At 42.0% G+C, this 19,443-nt stretch overlaps 3 protein-coding genes across 9 annotated transcripts; 1 reads left to right on the forward strand and 2 right to left on the reverse strand.

Moving 5' to 3' along the window:
* Positions 1-481: 481 nt before the first annotated feature.
* Positions 482-14,414, reverse strand: LOC109536438. Of its 6 annotated transcripts, none has more exons than XR_007281714.1 (5): positions 13,551-14,414; positions 8,119-8,140; positions 5,544-5,570; positions 859-1,150; positions 600-798 (listed from the first exon to the last, which is right to left on the reverse strand). XR_007281714.1 is itself a non-coding variant. In XM_048667334.1 (3 exons), the coding sequence occupies exons 2-3, from the start codon at positions 1,052-1,054 to the stop codon at positions 497-499; spliced, it is 507 nt and encodes a 168-aa protein (XP_048523291.1). In that variant the 5' UTR covers positions 1,055-1,150; positions 10,601-10,898; the 3' UTR covers positions 482-496. The 6 variants fall into 6 exon arrangements, 1 of the variants encoding a protein (XP_048523291.1); XR_007281712.1 differs by lacking the exon at positions 13,551-14,414 and adding an exon at positions 10,601-10,892; XR_007281715.1 differs by lacking the exon at positions 5,544-5,570.
* An 856-nt stretch (positions 14,415-15,270) lies between these two features.
* On the forward strand, positions 15,271-18,092 carry LOC109536450 (gamma-tubulin complex component 4). Of its 2 annotated transcripts, XM_019902675.2 has the most exons (10): positions 15,272-15,462; positions 15,687-15,828; positions 15,889-16,195; positions 16,246-16,414; positions 16,469-16,771; positions 16,827-17,085; positions 17,141-17,321; positions 17,375-17,582; positions 17,644-17,712; positions 17,766-18,092. In XM_019902675.2, the coding sequence occupies exons 1-10, from the start codon at positions 15,394-15,396 to the stop codon at positions 18,045-18,047; spliced, it is 1,989 nt and encodes a 662-aa protein (XP_019758234.1). In that variant the 5' UTR covers positions 15,272-15,393; the 3' UTR covers positions 18,048-18,092. The 2 variants fall into 2 exon arrangements, with proteins under 2 accessions (XP_019758232.1, XP_019758234.1); XM_019902673.2 differs by having other exon boundaries at positions 15,271-15,462; positions 16,246-16,771.
* Positions 18,015-19,320, reverse strand: LOC109536451 (vesicle transport protein USE1). The gene is made up of 5 exons (XM_019902676.2): positions 18,805-19,320; positions 18,624-18,751; positions 18,404-18,576; positions 18,210-18,351; positions 18,015-18,157 (listed from the first exon to the last, which is right to left on the reverse strand). The coding sequence occupies exons 1-5, from the start codon at positions 18,966-18,968 to the stop codon at positions 18,117-18,119; spliced, it is 648 nt and encodes a 215-aa protein (XP_019758235.2). The 5' UTR covers positions 18,969-19,320; the 3' UTR covers positions 18,015-18,116.
* Between the last annotated feature and the right edge of the window lie 123 nt (positions 19,321-19,443).

Consider the following 19,443-nt stretch of genomic DNA (forward strand, 5'->3'; position numbering starts at 1 on the left):
CCGTTTGGCCAGATATAACCATGATCCAGGAATTACCTAATCGGGGCGATCAGGGTTTAGAAGGGGGGCAGTGTAACGGAAATGGCCTGGGGTACGCACGTTTGAAATGGAGGGATCAAAATTCATGGTGTTTCAGTAAATGGGAGCCCCATTTGCGCCCCATTTACTGTCAAGTATGACACTGACAAGCGGGAAGTTTCGCACCTGCTCTGGAGATTTCGAGAACCATCTGGGTTACCTGAAGGAATCTATATAAGCGGCGAGGAGAACCAGACAAGGAGAGTGAAGTGACAGGAGCGACCGGGTGCAGGAGAGGTTAAACACCGCGAGTCGGAAGAGCGAGTTTTCCGTCGGTTATTGTTATTGTTTGTGAAGTTGACGGTAATTTTGAAGTTAGTTTGTTCCTGTTCCGCATTTAAAGTTATACCGAGGTGAATAAAAGTCGGAAGCTGAAGAAAGCGTTTGATACCCGGCCATCCACGGTACAATATAGTGGTCATAGGTAATAGAGATGGAATTGTCGCCCTTTTTGAATCACCCTGTATAAGAATGCGTAAGAGAGGATGGTTACCTCTGAGGTCTTGGTGCCCGGCTTCGTCCGTTTGATTTTCATTTTGAGCCCTTTGTCGGCCGTGGCCGAGTGCTCAATGTGCATTTTGGCGGTGGCCGCAGTCTTGGACGCTTGGGGCCCACTGCCGGTATTCGCCGCCATATTGGCTCCGGTGCCGTGCACCGGCTGCTGCTGCTCGTTTGTTTTTTCAATGTCCGCGTCCAAGTCGATGATCAGGTCACCTATGCCTGCAGACACTATTTGTCAATAATTGGAAGGTTGCCGGTAAGCGAGTGAAATGGACTGACCAATGTCCCATTCATTATCATCGTACTCGAAATTAGCCGCTGTGGCTGCTGGTTGGTTAGGCTGGTGCTGCTGCGGCTGACCGGCTGATGGCTGGTGGGGCCCTCTGGCGGCCGTCGCGCCTTTGCAGGAGTCCGCCACCCTCGCTCGGTGGCCCTGGCCGTCCTGCGGATGGCCCGACCTCATTGGGGCCGCCATGGCGCCGGGCACGCTGCCGAGCTGCCCGTTCTTGTGACGCCGCCGACAAGCTGCCCCGAGCCGGCGCCCCTTTTCTCGCCACACTGCATCTTATCCCTTAAACAAAACAGAAAAAAACATTGCACGTTATGCATTTAGCAGGCGAACTTCAGCTCATTAGGATGCGCTTTGGCGCCGCGCCAGCTAGGGGAACGCAGGAATAAATGTTGAGACATTCGTCTGGGCAGTTGAAATCGCCGCGAGGCAACATAATCAAGCGGATTGTATGTGCTTTTGGTGCGCTAAAAAAACACACCTTCAATTACTGCTGCTTGCGCGCCCACACTCTCAAGAGCACCAGACACCCGAGATGCTTCAAACGCAATTCATTTTTATGTTGCGGTCGTGTTTTAAAGCGCGAGATGTAGTAAAGGAACGACTGGTCATTACCTGCTAAGACAAATTGAGCTGTTAAGCATCCAAAACTACCTGAACACGAACATAATTTCAAATCACTCAGACTGACATTTGCTGTCAGTCGAATTTGCGAACAGTTTCTGTGTTAAGTTCACCCACTGGTTAGGCAGATATCCGAATGCGCGTTGGCAACAGTGTTCTAAAGGCTCAATTAACGGTGCTAGAGCTGCGCAAGATTATCAATGCATACAAGCTTTGAATCGAATTATTGATACATTATCTCTTTTCCAAACAATAATTAAATATAATTACAATACCCATAGGTGCCCAATGAGTCAACGCCGTTCCTACATATAACCCACGTCTCAATACGGGCCGTTTTCGTGCTCGGTTTCAAACAAACAAAAAAAACTTGCAAGCAGCCCATTAATTACTACTTCACTTAATAATTCAATTCACTTAGTGAATTTGTGTTAGTACAACGGCGCAAGTGAACCGTGGCAGACCGTACAACTCAACCTTGCAAATGCACCTTAATTATCAAAACGAATAATGAAATACTGTGCTGCTCAAGCTAGTTTGACTAGTTTGCAAGCTGGAGGTCGCTTTTGTCCCGCCGATCGCATCAAATGCGAAAAATGCCCAAACTTGATGTTGATTAAATTAAATTTAGCTCTGTATCTGACCGATTTCCAGCAGTATCTCTACTCTACGGGCGGGTTGCACAAAACTCGTTAAATCGGGTTTATGTGTAGATTTGGATTGCGCAAAATTCACTCAATGTTCAGGCTTCCGGGTTATGGTCCGAGTTCAGTTAAAGCAAGCTTAATCTTCCATCCAGTAACCAAATGAAAGACAGATGCACTTTCAAGCAAACATAACTAAGCTATTTCTAATTACACGAGGCAATAAACGAAATGATTATGTGCCTTAAAAATAATTACCTGGCATACACAGAGGGCCGTTGAAATGCTCGAACATTAGCCAAGAGCCGTTTTTCATTAGACAGTTCTGACTAATGGGCACAAAAGCCGTGTTCACGCTTTAATTTAGTAATTAATTCCGCTTGGAATCAGATCGCGTTGAGAACAATGCACGGCAATAATCTGCAGCCCGTTATTTACTACTGTTTGCATAAACAAACACGTCGTCCATTACCGAGCTGTGCGAGAGTGGGCGATTATAATTTGCTGTACGGAACAATGATCTCAATTGCTTTCTCAACGGATGTGTAACATCGCAAGTGTCCAATTTTTTACCGTTGATATTTGCGGCAAACAATGCCATTTAGAACCGCACAAGCAACAATGAACAAAGACTTTGATGTGTGGCTTAATGCTTGAATAGTCACTGGAGGCTGGAAATTTTCGCTCTAAACGCCAAGTGCACTGACTAAATGTGCATAAGAGCCTTAACATAACACACCGCAATATGCACTTATTGAGAACAAATCGAGTGTTTTACTGTTCCTTTCTACGACTTTTCCATTACTTGGACAAAACCACTGCGCCTGAAATGACATGCATAAACGTTGGTATTCAAACAGTTTTGTTATTGTCATGGATACCACCATTTGTCATCGCGACACAGTGGGCCGATATAATGTACTTTGGCAACATACAAATGTCAGATTATTGAGTGAGTCTAATATTAAACTGAGGTGGATATGACGATCTTTCAAGTGAAAATTACTCAAAAAACAAATTTCGGTGAATAAACAATTTTCGGTCGCTGGTTATAATGACGTAATTCGTATTCAGCACCGGCTATCGATTGGAAACCAGGTCGCGTTATCCGTTGGGCTTCGTCGCCGGCATTCCATGTCAAAGCCGTAAACATGCACACAATGGTTATGGCAAAAATTACCTGCCCCGCATATAGTTTGATGGATTGACCTGCTCCGTCACGTTATGGCCAGTATTAATTTAGAGCCAGTTATTCAAATGTTTTTCGCCTACTTGGCCCCCGATTATTATTGCGAGTTTGCCAAATTTCCATAACCGGTACGGAACAATTGGACGGAGTCACTCTATTTCGCTAACGCGACCGATTGGAATGGTACTTAAGTGGAAGGCACTCGACCGAAAATAAAAAGCAATTAGTGTAAAAGTCATCAATTGCCCCCATTGTTGTGCCACTTGAACAATTGCCATTCAAGCCATTATAATTTTTTTAGCAACCGCAAAGAAAACATCATATCCAAACGCTTCCAGTGGCGTAGCACAAAGGTTCTTACTTGAGTTGCTTATCTGTTGTTAATGACTACTGTCAACTTCAAAAGGAGTCAATGTCAATGTTTCCGCATGTCAAGCACAGTAATAAATCAAATATCTCGAATAGAACTTCGACCAATCAAGACACCGTATAGAAACTCGGATTTTTTCTGCTTAAATCTTGTGTTTTCCTCGTCAACTGCGTCAAAAGGTTGCCAGAATGTCATTTTAAACACCTAACAAGACTGTTCGGCAATGATAATGCACTTCAACTACTTCTGTAAGGTAAACAGCGGCTGACAGATTCAAAAAAGGAAAGCTATATAAAGATGTGAAGCTCAAAGCTTTGATTTAGGTCTATTCCGAAGAGGAATAAAACCGTTTAAAAGTTGTTTCAGCTGCCCAGATTTTCGGCTCTTTATTACGCTGTATCGTTGCCAGATTGCCTGTTTGTGTAACAAAAATCTCGAGCTTATAACCTGTAACAAGCAGCAACTTTGAAGAAGAAAATTTTACAGTCTATAGAAAAGACTTGATTCTGAACACCCTGAAACTTTCATTCTAATCGAATCGGAGGATGATTTTTGCGCTCTTTGCAAATGTTGGTCGAACTAAATGTTTGAACGCAACTGCAACCTATCGAATTCATAACTTCTGATCTCAAACGAGTATCAACTTCAAATTTTCTCAATATAGAGAAAACACCTGAATCTGAAAACCCGTAAAACTGCGTTATTTGTGAATGTCGACTTAAATGTATGTTTGAACGCAAATGCAACCTCTTCATTAAAAAATCATAGCTTCCGTTCAAAAAAGAGTAGCAACTTGAATATTCTATAGAAAACACCAATCTATAGAAAACACCTGAAAACCGTGAAAAACGCGTTTAATTGAATCTGCCTCACCTCTTACATCCTCGTCGACCTGCCCTCTCTCGACTTCATAGCGACAGAGCCGGAAACAGTAACATGAGAAGTTTTGTGAACGATTGCTTAGGGGAATGAACAAAATAGAACGATTCATTGGTCTTGAGCGCGGAAAAACAAGCCGTAGCGGCAACACTGTCAGCGAGATGGCTATTGAAAGTTCGAGACAGCTCCACGGATTTAGAATTCGCGAGTTCAACTACCGATGGTGGCGCTGCGAAACGTCAAATTACTCGTTGTCGAGTGACAGTTGAGACTTGTCAGACTTGTTTATTTATTGGAGTTGATGACACTTTTCGATCTGTTCGACTGTTGCCAAACGGCTTTATAAAGGAGCGCAGCGCCCCCAAGTTGGTTATGTAGTTAGTGAACAAGCTATGAACCACGGTTAGGTGGTAGTAGTGCGATAATAATAAATAGTTGGTAATAAGGGGGGTTTTATTAACAAACGAGCTTTTTGAGCTCGCAAAAAACCGAACAATATATAAAAGTGGAGCGCAATAAACACGGAAGCACCGCGCACGAACAGCGCCAATTAAACAATTCGATGTGTTATTATTTATGATCAAAATGCCAGCGGCTCGCGTAATTGCCGCCCATATTTAAGCCGGTAACAAGGAATTAAATCGGCAACGACACGTTTCTATTTCGAACGTAATTAATGCGTTTGCTATCGGTTTCTACATTACCGAACTGCTTTAACTGTTTATTTCCTGCTGTGTCACGCAACGTGACAGTTTTCGAATTGGTGAGACAGTCAGAGAACCGAGAGACCGCGACATATTGTCTAAAAATATTCGAGCAAAAAACATCGTTTAGCGTTTAATCGACGGGTAAAAGCAAAGTTCCGCTTTCCTTATTGGATAGAGCGCGCATTAAAATCAATGGGCGCAGCATAAAAAGCCACAAACACATAAAAGAATTCTCAGGTGGAAGCAATGAGTTGATACTTACACTAAATGCCGAATTGCTGATACATACCTGAAACAGAAAAAAGGCAATTAGCTAATCTCTGGCAAAGACTAGGGCCTTAATTCTGGATGGAAAACGAATAGTTTCACCTTCAGCTGAATGTTTAGTGATTGCATTTCAATTACATCATTCATAATAACAGGCTTTCATTAGTAGAACGCCATTGGCCATACGCAGGCAGAATGTTTTACATTCAAGCCGCTACTAATTGTTTTATCTAGACTAAGACAGTTACTGTTGTTTACATTCTGGGACTTATGGACTCATTGAAGTTTGGATGGAAGAGCGCACGTGGCTGCCATTAAGGGCCCATATGTCGGATGCCCCCAAGCTGCAGATCGCGCTTTGTAAATAATTAAGCCCAAACTATCGCATGACGGGGTGAATTATTGAAACGCTCAGCGAAGGGTCGGAATCGAAGGGGGCGCAAGCACAATAGCCGTCCATCGATTCACAGCGTGAAAACGACGAAAATACTAATTATTTATTTCGAATTGTCATCGCCACCCGTATGTTACACGACGAAGAAGACCGAGTTACTGCTGGAAACTGGTGTTTTTCGCGGTTTTTAGCCGACGTACAACATCATTTCTAACCGACGTTCTGCAAGCATCAGCAGCGTGCATCTTCAGAAGAGATAGTTGCTCAAAACACTGGATAGTCAATCTACAATAATTTTAAGATGGATTCTAAAGCGGAAGACACGATAACATATTCTTGCCATATGCGTGAAAACCATTGCTAAAATGATGCTTTATTCAAAAAGTGCGCATTTTAAAGCTCTATTTGAAAATGTATACCAGAGTTTAAATCTAAATATGAACCAAATACTAAGAGCGGTTTTGCAGACCCGCAATAATTATGAATTTTTGCATTCCGCTCATTTTTAAGCTCTATTTGGAAATAAATACTAGAGTTTTGCAGCTCAACCAGTTCTCTAAATATGAGCCAAAGACTAAGAGTGGTTTCCAAAATCAATAAAAAAAATTATGCCTTTTGCGTGCAGACCAAAAACACTACAAAAACACCGAGACGTTTTAAAAAAACATAATCCGAATAAACCATTCACAGACCCGTTAAGAACGCGTACTCAGCCCATGAAAAATGTACTTTTAATTTATTGCACAACTTGGCAAACTGAAAAATTCGGAGAATGTCTACAAAACCGCTGAATATTTGTTCAAGCAGCGCCTCCTGCTCATCACATCTGCAGACCACATAATTTATTGCCGACTAACAATGAAACATCCCAGTTAAAATATCCAATTAAATTATTTATACCACAAAACGATAAAATTAAACAGGTTCGCACACCATTTGATCGGAACGAATTGAAAAGAGGAATTTATAAATGGCTCGACTTGAACTAACCATAATACGTGTAATTTGGATCGACAATGTAACACAAATTGACTTTCAGAGACCATTTAACAAGTTGGAAATCAGCCAATCAACCGTTACATTATTGGGCCGTGGGCGGTTTATTGCGCTCTGATTTATGTTGTTTGAAAACGATAACGACAAGTTTTTTCTCTCAGACCTGCGTTGGATGCTAATTAATTGTTTTCATTGCCCGACCACCATGATAAAGCTTTCGGGTACACACACACACATGCATTCGGTTCCTCGCACTCAATCAATTAGTGAATATGGAAATCAAGTCTGAAGACGATTCATTTCGAATTCGTATTTCTTACGGCTTCGTTCCCATTAATTAGACTGACACTGACGTCCTTTTAAAATGGAAATCACTGGAGAACCATCCAGAAACGTTGGGCAGCTGACCGAACACGATTAAAATCAAATAATGCTTCACAGTAAATCATGAGAGCGGCGTAAGCATCATGAGCAGCAACAGCGACAGCATTATTCTGCTATTTCCGCATCATAAATTAGTCGACACTTTGAGCATAATTTGGCAAAGCAACCGGAGTCAATTAGGGGCCCACGAAATCAATGACGATAATCTCCACTCTCTTGAACACAGTGGTGTGCCGACAACTTAACCCCTTCCCTTATATTGACATGCCAACCAGCTCAATGACTTAAGACGTCACTGTCATCCATTCCAAGATGAGTGTGGAACAACCGTCCATTCTTTTTCTTCAAGTTTCAAATGTACATTGACGGCCATTAGAGACCGGACGCATTTAATTGGACATTAAGCGATCATCAACGAATCAATTAAGGAAACCGTGGGCAACACGGCGACCCCTTCCAATGCCCGTAATCGCATTTATTAAATCTCCCCTTGTCCTAATTACAAACAGGACATGATTCGAGCGCACGCAAGGGCCCAAGGAATACACGAGTCATCGTTAACGGACTGGGGGAGTTCGGATGTCTTTACCTCAACCGCTGCTAAAATGAGGTGTTTGTTGTCAAAACTGTCAAAAAAACAGTTGTCAACGCCAACCGAGAAGGGAAAACCCAAACAAAGAATTTGACATAGCGTTTCACGTCATCGGGTTTTGCGTCGAATTTTCCGAACCCAAGGATAGGCACTTAATTAACTTAAATAATATTATTATCATGTGGCGGCCCAGCCGATACTTACTCTGTTTCAACTGGATTTACACCTAGAACAAAGCAAAAAATTAGTATTGTGGAGGTCGAAGCAAAGTGAATTGAGACACTTATAAAAACTGTTTTTAGCATACTTTACAAGACGGGGGTTTAATTAAGTTGTGCAAAAAAGACAAAGAAAATCAGAGATTCAATTGGCAACACTGTACAGGCAGCATTAGTGAAGTACAAAATCAAACGGTCAAAACTGCTCTTAAACGCGACATCGCCATTATTTCGAGTACAAGATAATCCTTATAAGGTGGTCGCCAGATATAAATAAATCCTATGAATGTGACGAGCATTAAATTAAAACAGTACTTAACATTTAAACTTGTTAAAAAAAACCACTCATATGTACGTTTTGATGTAAATTGAATTAAATTAAATATGCTAAATGTGCGTAATAAATGAATGATAATGAGGCAGTGAGAGCTTGTAGGATAAACGGTTCGCATCGCTCGATTTCCAAATAAATAATTGTTAGACGTTGCCCACACACATTCGTTATAATCGCTATAATAATAATGCCGTGCCCGTTTGTTATGCTAATGCACCTTAAACATCGTGCTAATGACGCTCAATAATTAACAGTCTGATGATGACGATTATGATTATCATGATGATGATGGTGACGTAACGACGCGGGATGGAAAATATGTAGAGGACATTGACAGGATACGTTAATGTCATTGGATTTGATAGGCGTCAGAATTCATGGAGGGTTAAAATGGGCCGGAAAATAAACGCCACTGAAGTGGATTACGGCCCCTCAAATATCCGTTGCATCGATTTTTCGCACAAAGAACTGGCGCGCCAATTTGCAAGCTTCACGTTTTCTGGACGTGTAATAGCGACACGGTTTGCGGCTTGCAATGCGGCCAACATGGCACTTTGCACGCCAACATTGACAAATCATCGCTGGAATAAGCATTCCGACTGCTGACAGTGATTAAACTGTGCTAAAGATGGCGCACCATGCAACTGCTCGCCGACCAGTAACAATCCCTTGAAAGTGATTAAATTATCCTTTAGGGAGTCGTCGGACGCACAAGGCAAAAACTCCGTAATTGGAATAGACTCGAGGGGCGTGACCCGAACAGAAAAACTTGAACAGCCCAAAGCTGAACAATAGGGTTTATATCTATGAAATATAGAGAATGCGCGACAACATTGGAACACAGATAACGCAGACTGGTGTTTGCTCAAGCTGGTTGATTAAATAAATGCGTTGAAATAATATTTGTAGAAGAATAACACAAACCGATTTCCTCTCTACCTTGGCGTTGTTTGTTTTGGCCGTGAACAAATACGAGAGCAAATAAATGGCTAATTCAATTTAAATAGCTGATTATTGTCCATATCAGAACCACTAATAACTGTGGAAATCGATTGGTTGCACCGCGATCAATCTCCAACTCATTTTTAGCAAACCGAAGCCTGGTGGTTATTTGTTCTTCCATTAAACATGCTAAAATACTGGCTAAACCCGTCCCATAAGCAAACGCAAATAGCTTCAGCTAATAAAGCAAGACGTGATTCTTTATCGTTGTCGTGCGGGTCTCCCGTCGCTAATGACGGTCCCAAAGCAGGCCAAAAATCGACCATTCTTTTACTGCTTCGAACAGTGAGCTCAGCTATACAAATATATGTGTGTAGTACAACAAACGGGCTGTCTAAATAATTAATGTAAAATATTATCATTAGATCCCAGTATAAATGTTTGGTCTGGCGAGAGAACAAGCGATTGACCAGATTAACTGGCGGATTAAATGTGCAAGATAAACAGGATATGTGGCTCATTTCGCTGAAGCCTGCTAGACGAAAGGTCTTACCAGGCACTCTTTAGGGGCCATCAAATTGCCGATATCCGGTGGGCCATTTCGGATTGATCAAAATTGTTCCACTGAGCGGCAATTGCGTAGGCTAAAACAACACCGTCAGGCCTGCAGTTAGTTGTTTTTGTTCAATTCCACACAAGCAATTTCCAATAGGCTCATTAGGCCCAATTAGAGCAAGTCCAAAGTCTAGTACCAGTGACTAAGTAAGAACCTCTTTCCTATAGTAAATTGGTTGTTTTATTCACAAAGCTTTTGGGCCTTCAGCACCTCTATGGGGCAATGAAACCCCGGCCAGACCCATGGGGCAGTTTGCCCTCGAACACTTTCCGTAAATTCCGCCCAAAATCACCGAAATCCCTTATCGAACAAGCTGAATAATGTGCAGTTGAGCCAAACGGAAAATAAAGGCCCAATTGCAATCTGTCAAAGCCACATTCACAAGATGGCTTCCTCGGAATTATAACGTAAGCATTTTTCTACGGGCGACAGAGACGGCAATATAGGCACTCGGCGGGAGCGAGCAGGACAGAACGCTCCCGACTTAGGGACCAGAGAGAGACAGCCAACGGGGAGAATAATTTTGCCAAAACGGGTAAACTTGAAGGGTTTTACCCACCAACGAGTTTTACTCACCGAATGGGACTGTTGATCGAGTGAGTAATATCCGTGTGGTATCCGGGGTGGGCAAAAGTGAATCCAGACGAGTAAACACGACCAATTACACTAAAACACTAACACTAGTATCACAATGCACATATCCTTGGGCAATAGGCGCCCCACTGGAACGCACAACACACAAAAACAGGCAAAAACGCAAAAATAAAATCGTGTTATTGGCACGGCACTCTTCTGCTCAAAGTTACTTTTCACGAGAACTGCAACGAGCAGCCACAAGGCACGGTTTTCCAAACAACGAACTCGATCGGCTCGTTGCCAAATCTCCAAGCTTTGCCGCTGATCGTGTTCGATTACCTTTGGAATCTTCGGAAAATTGTGCGTTGTGTCCTGAAATTCTCCCAGAGTTTTTTTTAACTCGAACAGTCCCCACAAGGGATTTAAGGGCGTGGCGCAAATAGTGACTAACCGAGTGAAATCCTGCGTGTACAAGCCCTGAAGTCTGCAGACACGGGATCTCTGCCGATGTCCGGCAACGGCGTTAAAGGACTCGTCAGACTTTCGAGTATCGTCGGGACTGCTCGAGCGTCGGACAACCCTTGGATGAAGTGTTTCTTTTGCTTCCGATAAAACAGGATTTTTTGGGATTGTTTTAAATAACACGGCTGGGAAGGATCGAAGGATGGTGGCCTCAATTGCTCCCAACCTTGCCAAACAGTTAATCAAATCGGGGAATGGGGGATTATTTGAAAGTCCGCCCCTAAATCCTCAACTGAAGTGACCAAAACCAATCAACACCTTCCAAAGCACTCGGGCAACATAAAGCAATTATTAATAATACTCGATGCCCGTTTCGGTTCGGTAATCTTCAGGCAAATAAACAGCTAAACGGGGATAATGAAATTATTCAAAACGTGTATTTATTGTTTTAAGATTAAGATAAAAAAAAACGTGTCAGATAGCGATAGCATGTGGAGATGCGGACGGCTACCTACAATTTCGGTCAATAGTACATTTCGGGGGATTTTCGTTGGGTCTATAAAGCCCAAAAGTTTCTGAAAATCTTTACATCATACCCACGACATTGTGCAAATTGGCAAAGAAACCCCAATTTTTCTGTCGAAAAATCGCTAAATAAACCAATCTGAAACTCTGGACTCTCAGCACTCTAAGCTGAGAAAATGTACTTAGTCTCAGTTCACGTTTCGAGTGACTGCGTTACCACCGAAATTTTTAATTTTTAATATTTTTTTAAATTTTTAATTTTTAAGTGATAACTTTTTATGGGAGGGTGAACCGATTTTTCTCCTTTTTAGATATCTATTTTGTAATCTTTCATATTTAACATAAAATGATAAACATCATTACTGTTTTGTAATAATATATAATAAATTTGTTTTGAATTTAATTGAAAAAATATTTGAGTTTACCTCGGTTATTTCAGAAAACATGGGTTCCGTCTTCTTATTCTCTATCCCGCAACGCATTCTTGATGTTAAGACGATACGAATCTCCCTTCAGCTTATAGTTGCAAAATATGTAAAACGAATTTACTAGGGCATATTTTCAATTCTCTATATTATTTCTAGGATTAATTGTATTTACCACGCATCAAAATAGATTCATTCCCTTCATATACCCTTTGATTCCTTTATGATTAATCTTCTCAATTTAGTTTAATTTTTTAGCCTTGGATTAGTTCAGTTAGAATATTTTTTTTTGAACATACGCGCGTTGGTTTACATTATGTATACATATAGTGTGTCAAGTGTATCCTGTCTCTATGGCTCTTCCTCGTTTTACCGTCTATTTTAAACAGATAGAACGTCTTCAATCACCAAAATAAATTGATTTTTTAGTCCTATTCAGATACAAGTTGTAGCAGACATTCATGAACAACATACACAAGAGCAGTCATAAAAACATGCTAAAATGCGAAAAGTATTAAGTAATGCTGAACGCCAAAAACTATTTCGTGCTGAAAAAGGAGCATTAAGTAATAGATCAACTCAAAGTAGCTTTCATGAACCACGAACTAGTGCTGAACGTCAAACATTATACAAAGCAAATAAGAAATTATGACAAAAAAATACAGAAACTGAAGAATGAGAGTTTACACAACCCCAAGAAGAGCAATATGTACAATATCTCGTTAAAGAATGTTAAATGTTGCAAATAAGAAAGATATTTTACATTCAAAATAAAATAAAATTAAATTCTACCTATTCCTGATCCATTTATAAATTATTAGACTAACAAGAATATTAAAATTATAAAATAAAATTATTAACGACATCATGCGTTAAACAAGTTCAATATTTTATGGTTTCTATTAATTTATGAAGTTATCACTTCTGTCGAGCGTCCCGTGACGCACACCATTTTTTTTTAATTTCAATTCAATTCAATCAATTCTTAAATATTTCGGTGGTAACGGTGACTGCCAGAATTCCAAGCAAAACTATTGAATCCGGCAACGTGGGGCAAGGTGGCAAGAGAATAAAGTTTCGGTTTTCCGCTGGAACAATCGCCGAGCCGGCGATTGTTCTCGCCTCGATTGCAACCAGTGACTTTAAAAAGCTCTTTTCATCTCGCGTTCATGTTACTCGTAATACAGCATATCGCTTATTTGCCGGTTTCTTTTGTGCGAAACACTGCACCGGATGCCTTGCCTTACATGGGACGCGCTGTAATAATGTTATACGTCCATGAATTCTTTTTCGAAATTATGCGATTTTAATTGGACCCAGTTGAGCGAATGGTCAAGCATTTCGGTTTGGTCGCTCTGTATGTGGATAAATTATATTATATCGAGGCGCATACTTAATGAATGTAGAATTTTCGCTTTAATTAAGTGTTTTAATTGATGATTGCAAATGTTTGTTGCGTAAACTGCGTGCACGATATATTGATGCTTTTCAGCACTATAATATAGGACTACTTGATTACTATCAGTTAATTGACTTACGGTTTGGGTATGTGGAGAGGCAAGTATTCAGCTGTGATCTAATCAGCCCCGAAACAAATGCCCGTCCTCACGTGCATTACACATTTAGTCAGTGCACTTGGCTTTTGCAGTCAGTTGGCGATCATTTGGCGAATGATTGTTTCCCGAGGCGGCTGGATTGTCGGCACATTTAGTCGGTGCACTTGGAATTTAACACGACAATTTGCCAAAATTGTGCCCTTCCACACAATGAATGAAACAACCGGCTGGCAACACTTTCAGGTTGAAGTTCAGAGGTGTTCTGTGGGTTGAAGTTCCTTGCTGTCATTTTGACATAGGAGAATTTCCTGGCAGTCAACCAGTGACATTGACAGTAAATTCAAGTATCGACACTAGCTAAATTATCCGCGTTATTGGCCGTGATGTTTCACTTCTCGTCCTCCCACTTGCACCTCAACCGTCTGCAATTCAACCTCATCATATCCGGCCTTTCGAGTGTGCTTTTTTTCTCCGGATGGTGGATTATTGCCGACAGTTCAGTGCAGTCCGTGATGGCAGGCAACCAACTCTACTACCTGCCGGCGTTGGTTGGCACCTTCGCATTCTTCTTCACCAACATCATCCCAGCGCACTTTTTTTACGACAGCCTCACTTACCAAACGGGCTGTTTCTCGCCAAATGTGGCCCGCACTTACCTGCTCGTCTGCCTGATGATCAGCTTCGGATGCCTCATTGCGGCTTTTTATGTGCTGGTCAACGATTTCCTCCTACAGCCGCAGAACGAGCAATGGCCCGGTTACGGCGTTTGGCTGCATAATGTTTTTATTTTTATCGCCAGCATGCTGTTAAGATTTGCCAGGAAACACGATCCTTTTTATTAACAGTTGCCTTATTTCCTATAATAACAGTTGAGGGCATATTTGTAATACAGACTTTTGGTGACTTCCAGTCCCTTCTCATAGACAACCGTAATTGCACCGTGCTTTTCTAAGCAGCGTTGTCAACCCTATAACCTGTTGCTTAACTGCTCAAATGTTCCATGGGTATTTTGCTATTATTTATGCAGGCCGGAGTTTGACCATTTCCTCTCAGGAATTCTATACTATTTTAAGTGGAAAATGTTTCGATTTTCAGTCATCATCAAGCCATTTTTCAACACATCAGACAATTTTGAGAAAATTTTAAAAATTGCACGTTGTTTTCCCGGATATTTAAGCAGGTCGTAGTTTAACACTTAATGGCTCAGCAACATGCAAAGTTAGAGAGTCAATTTTGCATTATTTTTATAGGCCAAAGTCTGTTCTATAAGTGCGAAACGTTTTACTCTTGAACAGGGGTGGATCCAGCTTTAAAGTCAGGAGGGGGTTATGTAGAAAAAATACAGTCTTCTGTTATCTATGAAATTAGAAAAATGATCGGCGTTTTGTGCAAGGCTGGCGCAAGATTATTGCAAAATTTCATGTTTTCCGTCCTGTTTTGCATGTTTCTCGGAAGCAAAATTAGCAAGAACGCTCGTTTTTTACATCATTCCAGAGATAACTAAATTGCCTTTATTCGAAGTTTCCCAAGAACCATTCGTTTTGGCATCGTTGGATAGAGAATTGAATGAGGAGGTCATAACCCCCATGAACCCCCCTTGAATCCGCCCTTGCTCTTGAATCATCTTCAGGAATCCTCAGTATACTTTTTATAGATTTTGCAGAATTTATTACGGAAAAACTAGAGCTACTGGCAACACTGACTGAGAGAAGAAGAAGAAGGCAACAGGAGCGTATTGTCATAACAAAATTTAACCTCAACATTGAATTCAAATTTACAACTTATTTGCAACATTATTTTATATGAAGGGCTTAACTGAACCGCAATGATTCACGAGCTGCTTTTCAACCTGTGGAACAACCCAGGAAATACCGTTGTAACTGATGATAGCGATGTAAGTATTAGTTGCGTGTTTCGTTCTCTGATTGAGATTCCTATCCACTAAACCGGCCCCCTTTTGGCCGCGGTTTTACTGTGCGGTGCTTTCATATACTCTCTGACTCCTTCTCTCCATCCAGATGGCTTCGCCCTTAAGTGTCTTAAATATGCATTTAGAAGTGCTGGGGCTAGGAAGGGGAATTTTTCAGATAATAATCGATTCCTTGTTATGTTTTCCAGTGGAGGCATTTGTTTGAGCTTCCCCAGTTCCTCCACCCAGGTGAAGAAAGTCTTCTTCAACTGATCATGCAGATCGGCATGGACTATCACAGAATCACCACGTTCACCAATCAAGTTTTGTATCCAAACTCCTCTGAGCAAGGTGAATAGAGGCGAGCTGAGATTAGCACCTTCGGGTTTTTGACCATTTCACCATTTCCAGCTGAAGGCCATAATGGAGTGAGCGCGCAAAGTGGATTCTACTTGAAGGCGTTTTGTAATGGCGTGCAAGAAGTTCTCGAAGACTACCGCAAAGAAATCATTAGCTTGGAAGGACGGTTTCTGGACTACCCGCAGCTGTCCCTCACTTACATCCTCGGTTCCATCAACAAGTACAAGGTGCTGTTCAGCGAGCTGAAGTCCATGATTTACAGGATCCGGCTGGAGAATTTGCAGGGATGTTTACTGATGAGCGGCCTCCACAAGTACACCATATGCGGCATTGATCAAATCAAGACTGCTGCCGATCGGTAGGCGATAGGGAACTGATAAATTCCAAACTGGTTTTGCTGTATTCTAGAGTTATTAAGTCCGTCAACGTCGTGTTCTATCAGCATTTACGCAACTGGATAATCTACGGCGACCTGCTCGATCCGTTCAATGAGTTCTTTATCTGCGATGGCCAAGTGTCGGATGAGAATTTTTTGTATCCGGAGCAGTTGGCCCTAAGCAGCCTTCCAGTGAGTTCGGTAAGTCCTCACTACGACTACCCAGACCAGGGTCTTATTGTCAGTTTCACTCAGAAAAGAAAAATTCGCAATCCACCGCCAGTACGGAAGTTTTACATCAACTGGGACTTGGTGCCGAGCTTCATCAGTGAGGACTCGGCTGAGAGCATTCTGTTTATGGGGCGAATCGTGTGGATCATCAGGAACCAGCCGAAAAACGACGAATATGCCGCCGACTTGCAGACCAAGTTTCGCAAAGACATTTGGGAGGGAAAGGACCGCGAGTACTGCTACAAAATACAGGCCCTATGCGAGAAGAGTTTCAACGCCATCAATTTTCGCATGGTTATTGAGGAGTGCCGCACTAAGCTCACCAAGGTAGACGAGCCCTTTTTACCATTCCGCAGCAGCAACTCCTCCCACTCACTTCTAGACTCTATGGTCCATAATGTTGAAAGAGGGCAACTTGGTGCAGCACCTGCACTTAATCCGGGAGTACTTTGCGTTGGGCCGCGGCGAACTGTTCCAGCAATTCTTGGCGGTTGCGGATGCCAACTTGAAGGACATCGAGCAGGATTCACTGATGGCTCACCTCAATACACTGTTTCATGACACGGCGCGCAAAATCTACGGCGAGAACGATAAGAACTACTTGAGATTCGAGCTGAGCTCTTCCGCCACTGAACTTTTGAGTAAATATCCACTGTTCGATTTCTCTTGAATCGCTGCTAACTTTGGTTGGTTTAGAAACAAGACTCTGGCATAGCCTGCAGTTGAATTTCCAGATCGAGTGGCCGCTGCACATCTTCTTTCATCCCGAGGTGATGATCTTTTACAACCGCTTTTTCTGCTTTCTGCTGCGACTGAAAAAGACTCAAATCAACCTGTTTAATCTTTGGTCCAACCACACCTTCAGCAAGCAGAAAATGTAGGTAGATGCAGCAATTACGACTGCACAACTGCATGGGTCTACATTTGTAGAAGCAGCGGCGTTTGGGCGCTGCGCCACAATCTGATGTTCCTGGTCAACAATCTGCAGTACTACATGCAAGTGAACGTTGTGGAAACGCACTTCTCTATTCTGCTGAAGGCAGTGAAGCGTGCCGGCGAGTTCGAAGACATCATCAAAATTCATCACGAATTTGTCACCAATCTTTTGGTTAAATCGTTCGTACTGGAGCCAGAAGAAGTGAGTGCAATTAAATTACCCATTAATCGGTAACTCACCGTACTGTCTCTCTGCCTTCCAGTCTCAAAATAGCACGATTAAGCATAGGCTGTACCAGCTACCGGCACTGCAGCACAACGTCCCCAGCAAGGTACCTTTTAAGGGAAATGAAGGTTTTAAGCTGGTAATACACAATTCTCTCAGGTGTACAACGTGATTATCAAACTGCTTGAGTTGTGCGACGAATTTTGCGCAACTGCCAGCACTTGGAATGCGGAGCTGACCGAGCCAGAGCTCCAAGAACTGAGATCGTTGGAAAAACGGGCGGAGATCGCAATAGAGACGCTTCTTTTGGTTCTGTACACCTTGCATAAAAAGGTCAGTGGTGGTCATCTCCTGCAGTTGCTTTTCCATCTGGACTTTAACAGGTATTTTAGCAAGAATAAGGCCGACTTGAACTTGAGCGCAGCTTTTAATATGTACTGATCTTCCTTAATGTACACAAGAATAATAAATTTAACTTAGTTTCAAGAGTGTGGCTAACTGGGGGCACCACTATTTATTTTTCTTGATGAGTTTCATGAAGAGAACCATATCTGAAATTTATCAGTAGCTTAAGGGTGGTTAACGACATAAAGCCATGCTTACTGATAAAAACGACCAGCACGACGGCCAGCATGATCCACAGCCAACATTTCCAGGCGCGATTCGAGTGCTCGGTCAATTTGGCTGATTCTGCGCCCAGTTTGGTCAAGTTTTTGTCGCTGATTTGTGTTGCATTGATAACCACCTAAAACCCCACACTCTTGTCTGTGGCCCCCATTGCCCCGCCAATCATTTACCTCAGTGTCTTGCTTGATTATCCTACTGGCCGCCTGAGACTGTTCCTTTAGGTTGGTGACAAACCCCAGCACATCGTCAGCTATTTTCGTTTGTTTATCTTCTTCGAACTTTAGGACTTGGTCCAGGTCATTAGACTCGCACTTGTCCCGTGTCGCAATTCGTTGTCTCAGTCCTACACAGCGTTAGACCTAATCCGACTGGTTTGCGACAGTGTCTTACCCAACAATTCGTCTCGCATCGACTGGGGATCATTGAACTCTTCATATTTGCTGATTGTGGTTAGTCCTAGCAGCGTTTTGATGTTGCGCACCCTTCGTTGGTAGCTTTTTATCGACTCAATCGGGGTTCTAGAACAGCCAAGTTAATTCTGATGATTTTTTAGACTCCGGATGCCATTTACCCGGAAATCTGCTTGACTTCTTGCACCATGTCCTCCAGAGTGGCAATGTACTTCTCAAATCTTTCATCGGGTTTGGGGTTCTTACTCATCAGCTCACACTTGGCCAGGAGCCTTCGTAAATTGATCTCCTGTCTAGAGAGTCCTATCGTTTGGGGGCTTACCATTTTTCCAATGTTTTGATGGGAATAGTTCAGCTCCTTAGTTTCTTTGGATAATTGCACCAATTACCGATGTAGCTGACGTGTATGGTTCAAACTCACTGTTTAATTGTTGTTATCTATTTATTTAACTACATTAAAAATTGGCAGTGGTTGATTACTGGAGAGAGTAAGGTTAAGGAATGGGGCTTCGTCTGCATAGATGAAGACAACTTCGTTCGTTCGTCTGTTTATTGTTAATTGAGGCTGGGTTTCAAAGTTGGTTTTTGAACTCAAAGCAGCTCAAAGTTCACTTGAAATTAAGCAGTTTCAGCAAGGAAAAACCTACGTTCGGCGATAAAGTGCAAGTAACAGCCACTTAAAATTTAAATTTTTGATTTGCTCATTGGCGGTTCTTCCAGAAGGCCACGCCCAAATTCAAGTTTAAATAAAATTTCAATTTTATTCAAAACTAATCCTTCGAATTATTTTATCGTAACTT

The sequence above is a fragment of the Dendroctonus ponderosae genome, unplaced genomic scaffold, assembly GCF_020466585.1.
Source record: "Dendroctonus ponderosae isolate FM_Combo_2020 unplaced genomic scaffold, Dpon_F_20191213v2 Dpon_F_20191213_6, whole genome shotgun sequence".
NCBI lineage: Eukaryota > Metazoa > Arthropoda > Insecta > Coleoptera > Curculionidae > Dendroctonus > Dendroctonus ponderosae.

Coding starts and splice junctions, on each gene's coding strand:
- LOC109536438 (XM_048667334.1), bottom strand. CDS start 1,054: ATGGCGGCCCCAATGAGGTCGGGCCATCCGCAGGACGGCCAGGGCCAC. Junction 808..858: donor TGATAATGAATGGGACATTG/GTCAGTCCATTT, acceptor ATTGACAAATAG/TGTCTGCAGGCATAGGTGAC.
- LOC109536450 (XM_019902673.2), top strand. CDS start 15,394: ATGATTCACGAGCTGCTTTTCAACCTGTGGAACAACCCAGGAAATACC. Junction 15,463..15,686: donor TTGTAACTGATGATAGCGAT/GTAAGTATTAGT, acceptor TATGTTTTCCAG/TGGAGGCATTTGTTTGAGCT. Junction 16,196..16,245: donor ATCAAGACTGCTGCCGATCG/GTAGGCGATAGG, acceptor GCTGTATTCTAG/AGTTATTAAGTCCGTCAACG.
- LOC109536451 (XM_019902676.2), bottom strand. CDS start 18,968: ATGGTAAGCCCCCAAACGATAGGACTCTCTAGACAGGAGATCAATTTA. Junction 18,352..18,403: donor TAATCAAGCAAGACACTGAG/GTAAATGATTGG, acceptor GTGGGGTTTTAG/GTGGTTATCAATGCAACACA. Junction 18,158..18,209: donor CGTGCTGGTCGTTTTTATCA/GTAAGCATGGCT, acceptor GATAAATTTCAG/ATATGGTTCTCTTCATGAAA.